Source organism: Micropterus salmoides, unplaced genomic scaffold (assembly GCF_014851395.1).
Source record: "Micropterus salmoides isolate LMB-PRFRI ecotype aquatic unplaced genomic scaffold, ASM1485139v1 Ms_hic_scaffold_3546, whole genome shotgun sequence".
Lineage (NCBI taxonomy): Eukaryota > Metazoa > Chordata > Actinopteri > Centrarchiformes > Centrarchidae > Micropterus > Micropterus salmoides.
Window position 1 is genome coordinate 1 of NW_024042869.1, and position 18,146 is coordinate 18,146.

The window sequence follows — 18,146 nt, forward strand, 5'->3', positions numbered from 1 at the left end:
GCTCACAGATATTTGGTTTACCCTGGTTCTGCCCTCTGGACTGTGAAAAAGTGAAAAGTTACTGTAAAAGCTTTGTTTGATGATATTTGTCTTTATTTACTTAATGTTTAATCTTTGATTGATGGAGTAATGAGGGTTTTTAAATCTGATAAATTCATTTATTATAACAAAGAGACATTTTCTTACTAAGGCTATATTTTTACATCTGATAATGTCTTTAACTTTCAATTCAATTTTATTTATATAGCGCCAAATCACAACAACAGTTATCTCACAGCGCTTTTCATAAATAGCAGGAGTATGGTCTAGAATACATAATCAAATAAAGAGACAGTTATTTAACAATATTTAAGGATAGTTACGTTTACAGTCTTACAGTCACAACTGGCCCTTTGAGGGTAACCGTAATGTGGCCCTTGTTGAAAATGAGTTTGACACCCCTGCTCTAAATGATCAGTATGAAGAGTACTAAATGTCTCCGCTCTCTGTTTAAGAGAATCAAATAAAGATGTAGACAGGAGTGCAGAGGGAGCAGTGATAAAGTCTATATTTAGCGGTGATGCTGGATGAGTCGTCTGCGACAGCTGGTGGATGATAATAGTCTGACACAAACACTCGTGTGTCTCATCATAACAGCAAGTTACTGAACGTTGGTTTTCACATAACGTAACTTTTTTCTACATCTCAAGTCTCTGTCAGGATTATTAATGTTTATAACTACGGAATAAGTTTGGAAAAGTCACATTTATTATTAAGATTTTGTTACTTGCATAGTGATATATTTATTTCTCTGTATCTTATTTAAACGGTCAGCGTGGTGGATACGAAACCAAATGACTGTAAGAAATGTAACAAATCAATAATCCAGGTTACCACGGTTACCACACATCATTTTAGCAGGTTGGGTCAAAGCAAACTTAACATCTGACACACTATCAGCTGTGAAGAAGTCCATGCTAACATGTGATCAAGCAGACGCAACATGATCATCTCCTCGATTACACTCGTGGGGTTCCTCAGGGTTCTGGTCTTGGTCCTGTATATTTCCTACATGGTTACTGCTACTTCATATTTATGTCCACTTCCTCGCAGCAGAACAAGTTTTAAACTCAACATCTGACGTGTCATCAACTTGTAAAGTAGTTGATGCTAACGTGTTAGCAATCAGCTACCGTCCTCCATCTCCAGCAGACCAGAGAAACATGAAGCTAGAGGGGTTAGCAGCCAAAACTAGCAACTGTTTTGGCTGCTAACCTGAACTGTTAGCTAACCTCAGCCAGCTCATCAGTCAGCTCCTGAGCTAATGTTGTTAGTTGATGCTAACATGTTAGCAAACAGCTACATCCAGCAGCTACAGAGCATGCAGACAGGAACGTCTGGTTTCTGGATAAAAACAAAACTAGGAGCTAAAAGAGGCCAGAGGTGGAGGAAGTACTCAGATCTTAAAAGTAAAGTAGAGGTAACAGTGTAAATACTTTGTAAAGTCCTGCATTAAATATTTACTTAAGTAAAAGTAGACTTAAAGTACCTAAAGTAAAAGTACTCATTATGGAAGACGATTCCTTTCAGAATAATGTATTATTATTGGATTATAATTATTGATACTTTAATGTGTACATCTCTTTAACGAAGCAGCTGGTAAAGGTGGAACTACGTTGTATTACTTTCTGCTAGCTGGTGAAGGTTCCTGTTATATCATCTCTGGCCTTTACTAATATTTCTTGATTTTATTTTGTATTGTTAATCTGAATCTGCAAAGTAAAAAGTAACCAGTGGAGTAAAACACGACAATATTTGCCTCTAAAATGAAGTGGAGCAGAAAATGGAAATACTCAAGTGAAGTACAAGAATCAGCATGAGACCAGGATCTCTTTTACAGCTGAGCCACGTGTACAGCACAAAAATATATATAAATATATATACAGCCCTGCAGGTGAAGCCTGCATATACAGAACATCACCAACATAAAAGTAGCTTCTACAACCTCAGACAGAGACAGTACGATGTGTTTTAAAACACCAAGGTATCAGCACTCTGGAACAGGATCCAGAACAGAACCACCCTGTACTTCACTAAATGTGATTAGATTTGGGGACAATGGTCAAAGCGGTGCAGAAGAAACCTGATGCAGAACTGACCTTTACAATCAAACTCTGTTTGTCTATAAGTATATATACTTATCTGTATATATACAGAGATAAACATTGTTGTTTATATTGTTGATATGAAGTCAACAACATACCCAGATGGCAACAACAGGGAACAGGAAGTAGGCTGCGCTGTGTTTAATAATGTAGGTTACCTTGTTCCTCTCACTCTAACACACAAACACACTTAACCAGAAACACACACCAATCTGCTGAAAGGAGCGTCTGCAGAGTGCGGCGAGGCGAACAGAGCAGACCGGCACTTTAACAGATTAGAGGGGCGGGGCTCTGTCACGCACCGACAGCAGGTTTAATCCTCTGTGAGGACCGTCCGGTCACTCACACACAGATCAACAACAGAGACGTTCTCAGTTCATCACACCTCTGCCCGACGTCTTCTCAGCAGCTGAGGCTCATGGGTATTGTAGTATTCAGAGCCGGCCACAAACATGTTTGTTTCTCAGAAACACTTTTAATAAATAACTCAAACTGGGGGGCAGAACATAAAACTGTACTTGTGGTAATGCTGCGTTCCAGACTGCTTGGAAAGGGGACATTTCCAAGGTTGAAATATCCGACCTCAAAGCGCTCCAGGTGCATGCTGGTACATGACCCTGAAAGTGAAGGAAACACAGGGCCAACCGTGACAAACGTTTTGTCAAGTGCAACAGATTCCTACATCAGTTTAGATGCAGAACAGGTTTTACTACGTGACAGTGTGAATTATTTAATCTTAATACATGTAAATATTCTTTATGTTGCCTTTTAGTTGATGGTTTGCGATGTGTGCTTCAATGGGAGCCGCCAGTGTTGTGTTGTGTTGTGTTGTGTTGTGTTGTGATGTGGTGTGTTGTGTGTGTTGTTGTGATGTGATGTGTTGTGTTGTGTTGTGTGTGTTGTGATGTGTTGTGTTGTGTTGTGATGTGTTGTGTTGTGTTGTGATGTGATGTGTTGTGTTGTGATGTGTTGTGTTGTGTGTGATGTGATGTGTTGTGATGTGTTGTGATGTGTTGTGTTGTGTTGTGATGTGTTGTGTTGTGTTGTGTTGTGATGTGATGTGTTGTGTTGTGATGTGTTGTGTTGTGATGTGTTGTGTTGTGATGTGTTATGATGTGTGATGTGTTGTGTTGTGTGTGATGTGTTGTGTTGTGTTGTGATGTGTTGTGTTGTGTTGTGATGTGATGTGTGTGATGTGTTGTGTTGTGTTGTTGTGTTGTGATGTGTTGTGTTTGTGTTGTGATGTGATGTGTTGTGATGTGTTGTGTTGTGTTGTGATGTGTTGTGTTGTGTTGTGTTGGTGTGTGGTGTGTTGTGTTGTGATGTGTTGTGTTGTGATGTGTGTGTTGTTTGTTGTGATGTGTTGTGTTGTGTTGTGATGTGTTGTGATGTGTTGTGATGTGATGTGATGTGTTGTGTTGTGATGTGTTGTGTTGTGTTGTGATGTGTTGTGTTGTGATGTGATGTGTTGTGTTGTGTTGTGATGTGTTGTGTTGTGATGTGTTGTGTTGTGTTGTGATGTGTTGTGTTGTGATGTGTTGTGTTGTGTTGTGTTGTGATGTGTTGTGATGTGTTGTGATGTGTGTGTGATGTGTTGTGTTGTGATGTGTTGTGTTGTGTTGTGATGTGTTGTGTTGTGTTGTGATGTGTTGTGTTGTGTTGTGTGTGTTGTGTTGTGATGTGTTGTGTTGTGTTGTGATGTGTTGTGTTGTGATGTGATGTGTTGTGTTGTGTTGTGATGTGTTGTGTTGTGATGTGTTGTGTTGTGATGTGTTGTGTTGTGTTGTGTTGTGTTGTGATGTGTTGTGTTGTGATGTGTTGTGTTGTGTTGTGATGTGTTGTGTTGTGATGTGATGTGTTGTGATGTGTTGTGTTGTGATGTGTTGTGTTGTGTTGTGATGTGTTGTGTTGTGATGTGTTGTGTTGTGTTGTGATGTGTTGTGTTGTGATGTGATGTGTTGTGATGTGATGTGATGTGTTGTGATGTGATGTGTTGTGTTGTGTTGTGTTGTGTTGTGATGTGTTGTGATGTGATGTGTGTGATGTGATGTGTTGTGATGTGATGTGTTGTGTTGTGTTGTGTTGTGTTGTGATGTGTTGTGTTGTGATGTGTTGTGTTGTGTTGTGATGTGTTGTGTTGTGATGTGTTGTGATGTGTTGTGATGTGTTGTGTTGTGTTGTGATGTGTTGTGTTGTGTTGTGATGTGTTGTGTTGTGATGTGATGTGTGATGTGATGTGATGTGATGTGTTGTGATGTGTTGTGTTGTGTTGTGTTGTGATGTGTTGTGTTGTGTTGTGATGTGTTGTGTTGTGATGTGTTGTGTTGTGTTGTGTTGTGATGTGTTGTGTTGTGTTGTGTTGTGTTGTGTTGTGTTGTGATGTGTTGTGAAGTTCGAGTTCACAAGTACGAACTCCTTCTTCAAGTGGCATCCATGATACTTTTTCTAGTTGGAGGTCGGGCATTTTTGGGTTCTGAGTTGCCTGGAACGCAGCACAAGAAGCATCAATGAAGAACCAGAAATCGAACACGGGAGCCGCTGTTAATGACATCACTATGACATCATCAGGGCTGCGTTCCAGAAAACTCTGAACTTGAAACTTTCCGACCTCCGACTAGAAAAAGTACAATTTAACGCATCTCAGCATTCCTGCTTGTGAACTCGGGACAAATGAATCATCATCTTATCAGCTGCTGCACCATGAAAGCACTTAGTGTAACTGTTAAACCATCAACTAAAATTTGCCTGCATGTAATTAAAATAATACACACTATCATGTAGTAAAAGCTGTCCTGCACGTAAACTGATGCCAATGTTTTCAGGCACCAGACGGTAACACAGTTCACTACAAACGTATGCTGGTGTCAGCCATTGTTTAAATTAACACCCGTGGAGCCGCTGAGGGTTCGTGTTTTCGTTCACCTGGAACTCTACGAGGTCGGAAGACTGAGACTGGAACGCAGCATATTATTACAAGGTTAAATCCTGTTTTCTTAATTGACAACATTGAGAAGATTCATGGTTTTCCCAGGATGCACGAGAGTTCAACCTTCATGACATTAGTGTATGTGGAGGAACTTTAACCGTGAAACTGAATTATTCTCCAGCTAAACTAACCGACTAATTCACTAAATCCAGCTGATTTAGCGAATTAGTCGGTTCTCAAAGCACCCGGACGGGAAAAGGTAGCTGAACAATCTCCCCTTGCTTCTCATCTCCTAGAACTTTTGTTAAAGCTGAATTTGTTTTGCTTCCTCGTCTACGACTGAAAGCTTCTTCAGATGCCTCCTCTGTGCTCTCTGAGTTTCCTCTCAGGGTGTCTGGTCTGACGTTACAGCCTGAACTGGGATTACAGTGAGATTACAGCCCGGTGAAATGATAGGGAGTGACATTAACCTGAGCACACAAACAGTGATTACAGGTTTAGTTTTGGTGGGAAGAACAGGGCTGCTGCTGCTGCTGCTGCTGCTGCGGCTGCTGCGGTGGAATGACGCATAGTGTGGCTCCACCTGCGCAGCGATAACAGGATTACGTTTGTTTCTTAGCCTTTTCTCTTTGTTCCTGCTCCCAGAGTTCCAGCACGGGTCCTGTGACGAGAACCAGAGCTGAAAACAGACGGTGTTGGAGAGGGACACTGTGTGATATAAGACAGCAGGCTTAAAAGCTCCGGGCGTCACTAAACGAACGCTGCATTGAACACGTTTTCTCGGCCGCTGTTCCAAAAGTCGAGCAGGAACTTCCTCAGCTCTTAAACCAACAGTCAGTGCTCAGAAAAGGCTGTGTCCACATCACTACTCACTATATGTTGGACTACATAGTGGACTCAAAGTATCCCAGAATGCATTGTGAAAAGCAGTGTACAACCTATGGTCACTAACCAGGCAGCATTTACCATCATGCATTGCGCTAAATGGCAAACCAGCCGATGTTCATTTGGCAGGATTTAACTGTGTTAACAGAGAGAACGACCCGGGTTGTGTCCTCAGGTGTTGTTTTCGTTCTGTAGGTGAGCTCACTGTAAACTACCCAGATAGTTGGGAGTAACGAGTGAGTGAGGAGTTTTGGACACAGCCATAGACGGTATGAAAGAAGTAGAAGTAGCGAGCGGGATGACACCCGTTGGTTTGTGGACTACCGCTTTGATGCCTCACGTTGGGCCTTCTGTTGGAAAACCAGAGGTGACTGTGTTTGGACGAGAGGGCGGAGCATGCGCTACACCTGACAGGTCGCTGTGGTGGTGACTTGTCAATCAGCTTGTAGCCCCGCCCCTAAAGCCTCCACTGCTTTATGGTCTATTTTCCTCTAAATGGGACCATAATTTACACGTTGGCTCCCCGAGTCATCACAAATGGACGTCATTTGGTAACTGGGTGAAGCCCTGTAGGTGAAGGTGGGTCAGAAACCAGACTTTGAACCAGTCTAACAATAAGTCAACATTAAATGTCTTATTGAAGCTAAGTCTCACCAGACGGGGCTTATTTATAGTTGCTAACTTGACCACGGGGCCCTCATCGTTGTAAAACAACACTAAAGGGCGTTAAAAAGCGACGCCAAGGTGTCTAGTCCAAGCGCCCAAACTGTATGTGACGAGTTGGGAGTGAGAGACTGTGGTGTTTGTGTAGTCGTTGTGCTTACTGTTGTCCAGGGGCCCGATGGGTTCTGACCTCCCCCTGGTCATCTGTCTGAACTGGTCTCGCTGCCTCCGCTCCGTCTGTCCGTCCCCCTCCTCGCTGCAGGACGTCCTGCGTCCTGTCCGTCTCTGCAGCAGCTCCCTCCTCTTCCTGTTGGACAGAGGAAGCATTTGGACGTACAGGATCCCGCAAGGCTCCGACCGCCGCCGCAGCGTCCGACTGTCCGCCTCCCTCGGCCTCCTGTCCGTCTGTCCTCCGGGTCTGTCCTCCACAGAGATCCATGAAGCAGAATTCCTCCTGTCCTTCCCTCTGCCCCTCTCTGCCCTCCTTCGGTCTTGCCTGAACTCCTCCTCCACGCTGGATTCAGACCTCCTGCGTTCTTTCTTCCGGCCGCTCTTGCTCTTCTTCTCCTCCTCCTCCGTCTTTTCGTCTTCCTCCATCTGTCCACAGGGTTCAGACTTCCTCCTCAGCATGAATCTGTGTGTCTGTCTGTCCCTCCTGTCTGTCTGCCTTTCCTCTTCCTCCTCTTCCTCCTCTCCTGCTCCACACGGTTCACTCCTCCTCCTCCCCGTCCACCTCTCCTTGTCCTTCCACTTCCTCAGCATCAGGCTGCTCAGACGCTTCATCGCCATGATGAAAATAAAACACAAACGATACCGTGTACGAAATAACAACCTTCATTTAGAAGAGCATCATTTATGAGCAATGTTCTGATCCAGCAGCTTCAGTGTGCATTACTGTCTTTTTGCTGACTTTATGACTCTGTTTTAATGTTAAACGTTCGTCATTGTCTTTTTAATTACGGCCACAGCTGCTCCTGTTTGGCAGAACTTACAAACTAAACAAATTAAGATAAATACAAAAGTAAATTTAACAAATTAAAACAAAACTAAATGAAATCAGTTCAACTATATTAGTGTCTTCAACCAAGTCCAGTTGCCCTTGACTTTAACCTTCGTTGGATACATTAGTGGACCAAACTGAATGAAACTAAACTGTAACAAAGTCGTGGATGAAGTAAAAAGATTTGACTGAATTAATGAAATGAAAAAATCTATTGAATAAATTACTAACCTAGTTTAAAATAATTAATAAATACAGTTTAAATGAATGTTTTATGTCACAAACCATATAAATTTAATTTAAACTAAACTAAACAGAAAGAACAACGTGATAAAGAAAAAAGATCAATTTAACTTTAAGATGAATCAAGACATCAATCAAATTAAACAATAAATTAAACTTAATGTAAATCTTGTCGTGGTTTGAAGAATCCATTAAACTACTTAAAATAACAATTAACTGCCTTCATCTGCAACGAGCCTCTGGAGGCTCTTCTGCAAAGAAGCCCTGTTCTGATTGGCCACTGCAGAATCTTTAATAAGTGAGATGTTTTGGCTTCTTTGTTGTTTAGCTTTTAATAAAGCGAGTCAATAAATCTCTTTTCTGCCGGAGATCTCGGCCAAAGGAACATAAACAAAGCCTCCGACTCTGAACGCTGACAAGTTTCCTGAGAGTCAAACATCAGCTGACCGCCGCTGCAGCTGTTCGTCCTCAGCAAAATCCTGCCGGAGAGTCCATCCAGTACGGTCCTCAGGCTGGACAGACGGGGATCAGACAGTGTCCATCCAGTACGGTCCTCAGGCTGGACAGACGGGGATCAGACAGTGTCCATCCAGTACGGTCCTCAGGCTGGAGAAGACGGGGATCAGACAGTGTCCATCCAGTACGGTCCTCAGGCTGGACAGACGGGGATCAGACAGTGTCCATCCAGTACGGTCCTCAGGCTGGACAGACGGGGATCAGACAGTGTCCATCCAGTACGGTCCTCAGGCTGGACAGACGGGGATCAGACAGATGAACTGACAGTAAAAAGTCAGCTGAAGAGTTAGTCCGGCAGCAGAGTCCTCTGAGTGTTTCAGCCCTGCAGAGTATCACTGTTCACTCCCTGTGTTTATGGTCCTGAGTGTGTTAGCCACGCCCCCCTCCTGCCTGCCTGCACTGCAAAAAATGTTGAAATTCAAAGTCAGCTGCTTTTACAAAGATTCTCCCTCTCAGCTGCTGTGGAGAGAGGACCGGCTCAGACTGACCCTCTCGCTCGTCTGAAGCTGGTGTAACAGGAAAGGGTTTCGTGAGAAACGTAAACAGAAACTCTGTTTACAAGAAATCTCCACAGTGACCTTGAGACGTGGCTGCAGGCTCTGAGGCTGGTGGGAGGAGTCCGCTGAGAGGAGATTATTTTGTTACAGAAAGTGTAAAGTCATGCTGTAAATGAAAGTTACCTGTCCTGTAGGTCCTGCTGTCAGGCCGCAGTACAACAGCAACGCTTGTTTTAATCCCCACAGAAGCAGAAACTTGTGTTTTGCTGTGTTCTGGATATATTTCAAGCCCGTTCTCACTCCCAGGGCCTCGATTGGCTTTGTCACGTCCTTTGGCGTGCTGGTACCAAAGCACATGGCACCCTTAGGCGTCATTGTTCAATGCTAAAAGTAGGCCTAGTAAAAATAACCTATTGATCTAATGTACCCTCCGGACTCTGTCTGGTGGAACCGCTGTGCTCGCTCACGCAGATGTTTCAGGACCAATGAAACACAAACAAATAGATTTAGATCAAAAAGTTTTATCCAAAGGCCATAACAGCACAAAACACCACTTTAAGAACTGAACCGTGACGTCTGGCGAGTTTCTACTTTCCTTTTAGGATCTTCTTTCTCTTTATTTATATATTTTAAATCTGCTTCTATATTTGCTGTCACCCAGGGGACCGTTGTTTATTTCCTGCGTGAGTTGTGTTACCTAGCCGTGATATTTTCCTAAACCTGACCAAGTGGTTGAGACTCTTCTGATCAGGCTCAGCTGTGTTTTAAGCTGAATGCTAATGTTAGCATGTTAGCATGCGTTTTAAGGCCTCGACTATTGCAATGTCCTTCTAGCAGGTCTCCCAGCTTGTGCGGTGAAACCCCTACAGATGGTTCAGATCTCAGCAGCCCGTCTGGTTTCTGATCAGCCCAAAAGGACTCATGTCACTCCGTTACTCAGTGACCTCCACTGGCTCCCCGGGGCCTCCAGGATCAGATTCAAGTCACTGATTCTGCATCCAGAGCTCCTGCTGGATCTGCACCATCTACCTAAACTCCATAATCCAAGCCAACGTTCCTTCTGGGCCGCTACGCTCCTCCAACGAACGCCGCCTGGCTCTGCCATCCCTTCACACAAAGCAATCCCTGTTCTCACCTGTGACACCACGATGGTGGAACGAGCTGCCGCACGCCATCAGAGCAGCGGCGTCCCTCTCTGACTTCAAGAAGCTCCTGGAAAGTCTGCAGAGATCACTTCCTCTGAGAACACTTCCTTTGAGATCACTTCCTCTGAGAACACTTCCTCTGAGATCACTTCCTCTGAGATCACTTCCTCTGAGATCACTTCCTCTGAGAACACTTCCTCTGAGATCACTTCCTCTGAGATCACTTCCTCTGAGAACACCTCCTCTGAGAACACCTCCTCTGAGAACACTTCCTCTGAGATCACTTCCTCTGAGAACACTTCTTCTGAGATCACTTCCTCTGAGAACACCTCTTCTGAGAACACCTCTTCTGAGATCACTTACTCTGAGAACACTTCCTCTGAGAACACTTCCTCTGAGAACACTTCTTCTGAGATCACTTCCTCTGAGAACACCTCTTCTGAGATCACTTCCTCTGAGAACACCTCCTCTGAGAACACTTCCTCTGAGAACACTTCCTCTGAGAACACCTCTTCTGAGATCACTTCCTCTGAGATCACTTCCTCTGAGATCACTTCCTCTGAGAACACCTCTTCTGAGATCACTTCCTCTGAGAACACCTCTTCTGAGAACACTTCCTCTGAGAACACTTCTTCTGAGATCACTTCCTCTGAGAACACCTCTTCTGAGATCACTTCCTCTGAGAACACCTCTTCTGAGAACACTTCCTCTGAGAACACTTCTTCTGAGATCACTTCCTCTGAGAACACTTCTTCTGAGATCACTTCCTCTGAGAACACCTCTTCTGAGAACACCTCTTCTGAGATCACTTCCTCTGAGAACGCTTCCTCTGAGAACACTTCCTCTGAGAACACCTCTTCTGAGATCACTTCCTCTGAGATCACTTCCTCTGAGATCACTTCCTCTGAGAACACTTCCTCTGAGAACACTTCCTCTGAGAACACTTCTTCTGAGATCACTTCCTCTGAGAACACCTCTTCTGAGATCACTTCCTCTGAGATCACTTCCTCTGAGATCACTTCCTCTGAGAACACCTCTTCTGAGATCACTTCCTCTGAGATCACTTCCTCTGAGATCACTTCCTCTGAGAACACTTCTTCTGAGATCACTTCCTCTGAGAACACCTCTTCTGAGATCACTTCCTCTGAGATCACTTCCTCTGAGATCACTTCCTCTGAGAACACCTCTTCTGAGATCACTTCCTCTGAGATCACTTCCTCTGAGATCACTTCCTCTGAGATCACTTCCTCTGAGATCACTTCCTCTTAGAACACCTCCTCTGAGATCACTTCCTCTGAGATCACTTCCTCTGAGAACACTTCCTCTGAGAACACCTCCTCTGAGATCACTTCCTCTGAGATCACTTCCTCTGAGAACACTTCCTCTGAGAACACCTCCTCTGAGATCACTTCCTCTGAGAACACTTCCTCTGAGATCACTTCCTCTGAGAACACTTCCTCTGAGATCACTTCCTCTGAGAACACTTCCTCTGAGAACACCTCCTCTGAGATCACTTCCTCTGAGATCACTTCCTCTGAGATCACTTCCTCTGAGATCACTTCTTCCTCTGAGAACACTTCCTCTGAGATCACTTCCTCTGAGATCACTTCCTCTGAGATCACTTCTTCCTCTGAGATCACTTCCTCTGAGATCACTTCCTCTGAGAACACTTCCTCTGAGAACACTTCCTCTGAGAACACCTCCTCTGAGAACACTTCCTCTGAGATCACTTCCTCTGAGATCACTTCCTCTGAGATCACTTCTTCCTCTGAGATCACTTCCTCTGAGATCACTTCCTCTGAGATCACTTCCTCTGAGAACACTTCCTCTGAGAACACTTCCTCTGAGAACACCTCCTCTGAGAACACTTCCTCTGAGATCACTTCCTCTGAGAACACTTCCTCTGAGATCACTTCCTCTGAGATCACTTCCTCTGAGATCACTTCTTCCTCTGAGATCACTTCCTCTGAGATCACTTCCTCTTAGAACACCTCCTCTGAGAACACTTCCTCTGAGATCACTTACTCTGAGATCACTTCCTCTGAGATCACTTCTTCCTCTGAGATCACTTCCTCTGAGAACACTTCCTCTGAGAACACTTCCTCTGAGAACACCTCCTCTGAGAACACTTCCTCTGAGATCACTTCCTCTGAGAACACTTCCTCTGAGATCACTTCCTCTGAGATCACTTCCTCTGAGATCACTTCTTCCTCTGAGATCACTTCCTCTGAGATCACTTCCTCTTAGAACACCTCCTCTGAGAACACTTCCTCTGAGATCACTTCCTCTGAGATCACTTCCTCTGAGATCACTTCCTCTGAGAACACTTCCTCTGAGATCACTTCCTCTGAGATCACTTCCTCTGAGAACACTTCCTCTGAGAACACTTCCTCTGAGATCACTTCCTCTGAGAACACCTCCTCTGAGAACACTTCCTCTGAGATCACTTCCTCTGAGATCACTTCCTCTGAGATCACTTCTTCCTCTGAGATCACTTCCTCTGAGATCACTTCCTCTGAGATCACTTCCTCTGAGATCACTTCTTCCTCTGAGATCACTTCCTCTGAGATCACTTCCTCTGAGAACACCTCTTCTGTCCCCTCACAGTTCTTTTTACCCCACTAAACGCTGTATGAGCTCTTTCTAGCAGGTGTTGTCAGTTGTAGATCTCCTGTTGATGCTTGTATGTTTTTCATCACATGTAAGTTGCTTTGGACAAAAGCATCTGACAAATGAGTAAATGTTTAAGAACTAGCCTTTTATTTGCCAGGTGACATGCAGCATTTAGCAACAGCATGCTAAAACTTGGTACCCAAAAGTCCAGAAAACCTCGACCAAATCCAGTCAGCCCCGTCAGATCTGCTCCGCCCAATCGGTGCCTCTCTGAACTAATGAACGTACAGATTAGTTTAGTTTTTATTGTCTAACTATTGTCTCCACACACCTGGACACTCCTGTAAGGACCCAGAGCGCCGTGCACCTTTCTAATTATTCACCAGGAACGGCTGAGGCCTGTTTCCTGCGGTCGGTCAGCATCACGTTGAGATAAAAACAACATTTATTTTGTCCATGGACTCAGAAGACGTTCAGGCCTTGGCGGGACGTGGACTGACTTGTTCTTGCAGTGTGCAGGAACACGCTCTCTCTCTCTCTCTGTGTCTGAGGACGAGTGAAACAAAAGCACTTTCTCTGCTCCATCTGGGCCCCGATGTGCTTCAGCTGCTTTATGAAAGGATCACAGTTCCAGAGATTAGGAGCAGATAATAAAGCTTACACAGCGGCAGGGCTCCAGCTAAACACACATATCTACTGTTCCTCACCACGGGGAGTCTGATACCTCTGTGTTATTCTGAATCATGTTTCTCTTGAACTTTTGTCCTCAGCTTCCTCACTGCACGCCCTCAGCTCAGACACGTCCCTGTGCTGGACTGACAGGCCGGACATGTGATCCCTGCAGCTGATAATGACCCGACACGCAGCTGGTTAACACGCACACACCTGATACTGCGGAGGTCAGCTCAGGACACCTGACTCTGCACTGCTGCATCATGGGGGATCTTAAGTGCTGCTGCTTCCTGTACAGTAACCCTTCAGGGTCAGAGGGTCACGTGACCGACGGAGGCAGCCAAAGTCATTGTGAGGCTCCACATCTCGTTATTCATGTAAGTGAGCAGCAGCAGGGGCGGAAGAAGTATTCAGATCCTTTACTTAAGTAAAAGTACTAATACCAAACAGTCAGCAAGCTATAAGAAGAAAGTGTGTCATGTAAGGTCTTTGGAGGAAGCTAGCTCGGTATTATCGTGACCAAAGAAGATGAGGAGGAAGTGAGGACGGAAAAAGAGCGAGCGCTGAACAAGAGGCCGAGCAAGGGTAAATATGGGATGGCTGCTGGAGGTCACTGAGGGAGGAAGCCAAGAAGAGAAAAGAGAGCGAGCGAGAGGCTGCAGGAGAGACGGCGAGCTGGACTTCTCGCTTGGTATTTGGCTGAAAGTCATCAGTAATGTAATCATAACAAATGCGCATGTGCAGCTGTGAAACGTTGCTTTAATCCTTTAATGGTCCTTTAAAGATGTCTGCAGAGCACGATGTGACAACACAGAGGCAAGAGTGCGACACATTAACTGTTATGAAAACCAAGCAGAGAATAAAGTGCAGCTGGAGGCCTGAATCTGGTTCGTGTCTGAAACACAGACTGGAGGGTTTGATTTCAGCAAAGTAAATTAAACAAAAGATCTGATCAAACTGACAAACACTGAATCACAGCTCACGGCTTTTAAACACAACGTTTAGCCCTTTCACCAGCAGCGGAGTGTTTTTATCCTGATATCCTCTTCCTCGCTGTGATAACACACACAGATCCTCAGAGGAAGTTTCTTCAAGAGGAGAGATACCATGACTGAAGTGTGTTTCTACAACACGATCAGCAGGTGGCAGCGTTGACCACACACACACTGTACCTCTGGCCTTGTCTCTCCTGTTGCGGGTGAACAGCTTGATGCTGATGGGGGAGGACGAGGGTTGCTGGTTTGTATCCCTGGAGGCCGACCTGAAGATCCCACTGAAACTCAGCCTGACACACGCACACAAACACAGAGTCATGATCTTCTTCTTCTACCGATTCTGCTGCAGCCTGTGCAGGTGTCAGGTGTGCCTACCTGCGTGGAGACCTGGGCGGTGAGTCCTGCTGGGGGGTCACAGTCTGGTGGGGGAAGATGGGACTCATCTTGGAGCTGGAGGTCCGGGCCGGAGCTGAGCGTGGGCTGGAAGGCCGACTGAACGGAGTCCAGTGGAAGAAGCTCCTGGTGGGACTCGCAGAGCGACACTGGGCCTCCCCTGCAGGACAGAAGGACACAGCTGCTGGTTAACAGATGATCAAAACACCTTCAACATGTGAAAGTGTGGCAACTCTTTTCTGGGCCCAGTTCTTCAAAAGGTTTTATCTGGATCAGGATGATCAAGAATTGGAAATCCCATGTTTTGCTGTCCTGGATCACGTAACTTACTTTTGTGCCGGTTTTTCTAAGCAACATTGGATTGGATCACCCTGATCCAGATCCAAGCGTTTCAGGATTACCAAATCTGGATTTCCCTGCTCTAAACGAGACTACGTATCACGACGCTGCTGATTATTTAAAGACCAGCAGGTAGAACAGCCAGCGTGCTGAAATAAAACATTTGCTTCCATTTCAGTTTCTTTAAACAATCAGACCCCCGTCTGACCCACAACAAAAAATAAACATTATTCCCAGATACACTGTGGATATTTTGAGCATGTGTTGTCCAATATTTAAATAAAGATCATTCAGGTGATCTTGTGACCTGTTCCCACCAGGGTCCACATGGAAAACTTGCGCTTTGTGTTGGTCCTGATCATGATTGGACTTTTTATAAAGTTTGCAGGTTGATGAAGTTTCATTTCTACAAATTCTTCCTCCAGTCTGATCTTCTTCGTTCTTCTCTGAACTCCAAATGTTATCAATTTTGATCTAATGCAGCTCAGAAAATTGTTGAAGCTCTGCTGGTTTGTTTGAGAACAGAAATTATGTGGATCCAAATCCCTTCTTCACTTGAAAAAAATCTTTTTAATCACATTTTCCTTACTGAAATCTGGATTTGAAGCCAGAGCGCCTGAAACCAAGGAGTCCTGACCACTGGAGAGAGATCTTGATTTACTTGTAAATTGTAAGAGAATCAGGTCAAGACAGCGACCGAAAGATTATCAACTCAAAAGCCAGGAAGTCCATCCGTCCAGAGTTTCCTCTCCAGACTGAGGGAGGTGGATCTTCTGCAGGGTCCTCCCTCAGTCTGATCTTCTTCCTCTCTCTGGTTGTTTATCGGTACTGAAGATGGTCCAGCGGGGAAGGACGCCGACCGGCGACGCCGAGACGTGGGTTCAAACCTCGGCTGAGGTATGTGACCAGCTTGTGTGTTTTGTGTGTCTATGTTCAAATAAACTTCAAACCAACTACAACCGCTCAAAATCGCGTTCGTATCCGTCGTTCATTTCTCGTCACGAATTTCCACCGTTGCCCGACCGCATTTCAACTGAACTTCAACGGCACAAAGAACAGGTAAGTCCAAGTGGGTCCAGCTAGCTGGCTTGATAAAAGCCAGCTAGCTGGATGTGTTTTTGTGTCTGCATTATCAACGGTGAATAGAGCTGAAATGGTCCGGTAGCCAGGACTCATGCATTTCACCTTGGTGCTGCGGGTTCAAGTCCAGATTTGGGGGAAAGAAAGTGCTTTTCATTGTCATTTTTCTTTTTCCAAGTGAGGGAAGGATTTGAATCCACGACTTCCCTGTTACCAAACCTACTACTGAAAAAGCAGAGCCTCTAGAACTTTCTGAGCGGCATCAGATCAGAAGATAAGGCAGCGATGTGAAAGCCAATGTAGGACTTTGCAGATGGACTTTCTGGCTGTTGAGTCGTATCAATACAAGATTCACAATACTGTGTACCCCCCCCCCCCCCCGCTCTTTTTCAAATCCAGGTTTGAGACAAGGCAGTGCTCCTTTAATCTTTATTCCAAAGTATGAGGAAAGGATTTGAATACACAACTTCTGTCACCAAACATTGCGTTGCTGTGCCGTGTGGCCCAGCGGACAGGGTCTTTGCTTTAGACCTGGGAGCTCTGGGTTCAAGTCCAGTGTGGGAACTCTTTTTTTGAAAGAAGATTGTGGATTTTTGCCTCAGGGGTTTATGTTTGTTTTTGAACTGTTCCAAATTTCGTATTAAGTCAGAAGTGAAACACATGCTAACCATGTGACTTCTGTGGAGTAGTGGTCAGGTTTACAGGTTTACACCTGAAGGGTGCAGGTTCAACTCTTGCTGTGGAAAAAGTTATATCCAGGTGAGAAAAGGAATTCCAGGGAGGAATTAAGGATATGAGTGCACAACTTTTGTTTCCAAACATTGTGTTGCTGTGCCGTGTGGCCGGCGGACAGGGTCTTTGGTTTATACCTGGGAGCTCTGGGTTCAAGTCCCAGTGTAGGAATACTTTGTTTGAAAGAAGATTGTGGTAGTAGTCTTTACATACAATAAAGTCATTTTGGAAGCTTATTAAGTTTACGAGGGATTTGTTGAGCCCTAAGTCAAGCAGCTCGGATGGTCCTGTCCTGTTAGCAGAAATGGTCCAGTGATCAGGATTCATGGTTTTCACCAGCTGCTCTGGGATTAAATGCAGATTTGGGAGACATACTTCTAACATTTTCCTTTTAATCTACAATTTTGTTACTGAACACGGAACTGGTGTCTCAGATGGTCTGGTGGTCGGAGTTCCTTCTCTTTAGTCAGGGACTCTTGGTTCAAACCTGCTTTGGGAATAATTTATTCATAAAAACAATGTGTTTTTTGCCCCGGGGTTTTTGAGAAGCTTCAGTGTGTGTCTATGTTCAAACAAACCTCAAACTTAACTCTCAAACAAACTGAAGTAGAAATTCCACTGCTGTCCAACTGCAGCACAACTGACCTTCAATGGAAGAAAGAAAAGGTGCCTTAATATAAGCCAGGTAGCCAGACAGGTTTTTTGTGGAATACTTATTATTATTCCAAACACCTCAGTGCTTTATCTTCCTCATTATCTCTGATAAAGTCACTGTTTGAACAGCTCACTCTGTTTGTAGCTGCGTGGTGACGGAAGCTTGCGGCTGATTGGCGACTCAGCAGCCTGTGAGTGATGTCATCAGGTCACCAGCTGCTGATGTCATCACCTAGCCACAATTAAAATGACTTTAAAAAGACGTCTTTGGTTTACCTTCCTGCTGCCGTCTTTCTCTGCTCGACCTGGATCACCCTCCAGGAAGGGCATCCCAAAACACTCAGGTCCTGCAGAGACGCAGAGAGACTTTATAAACACACAGCGGTTGTTACCCTGAATATTTTACAAAGGTAAATGGCCATTAAACACCCAAACACTACACTTAAACATGAAAGCCTACAGACTAATGTACAAGCTTATCAGGCCATAACCAAACATAAAAAAGAAAAAAATTATAAAACAATTATAAAATTAAAAGTTAAAATTTAAATGCTGAAATGTAAAATACAGAAGCGTCAATGTGTCCACTTTATTAGGTACACCTATACAGTCTAATCTGTTCTGCCATAAAGTCAACCGTGATTATTAA

The 18,146-nt window shown here is 44.6% G+C and overlaps 1 protein-coding gene across 1 annotated transcript; it reads right to left on the bottom strand.

Annotated features, from left to right (window-relative positions):
• Positions 1-14,058: 14,058 nt before the first annotated feature.
• LOC119884568 (5'-AMP-activated protein kinase subunit gamma-2-like) lies at positions 14,059-17,844 on the bottom strand (the record flags this gene model as incomplete). The annotated part of the gene is made up of 4 exons (XM_038694953.1): positions 14,059-14,589; positions 14,675-14,852; positions 17,632-17,686; positions 17,774-17,844. Coding segments are annotated over 4 exons (617 nt in total), but the record flags the coding sequence as incomplete, so codon positions are not given.
• Between the last annotated feature and the right edge of the window lie 302 nt (positions 17,845-18,146).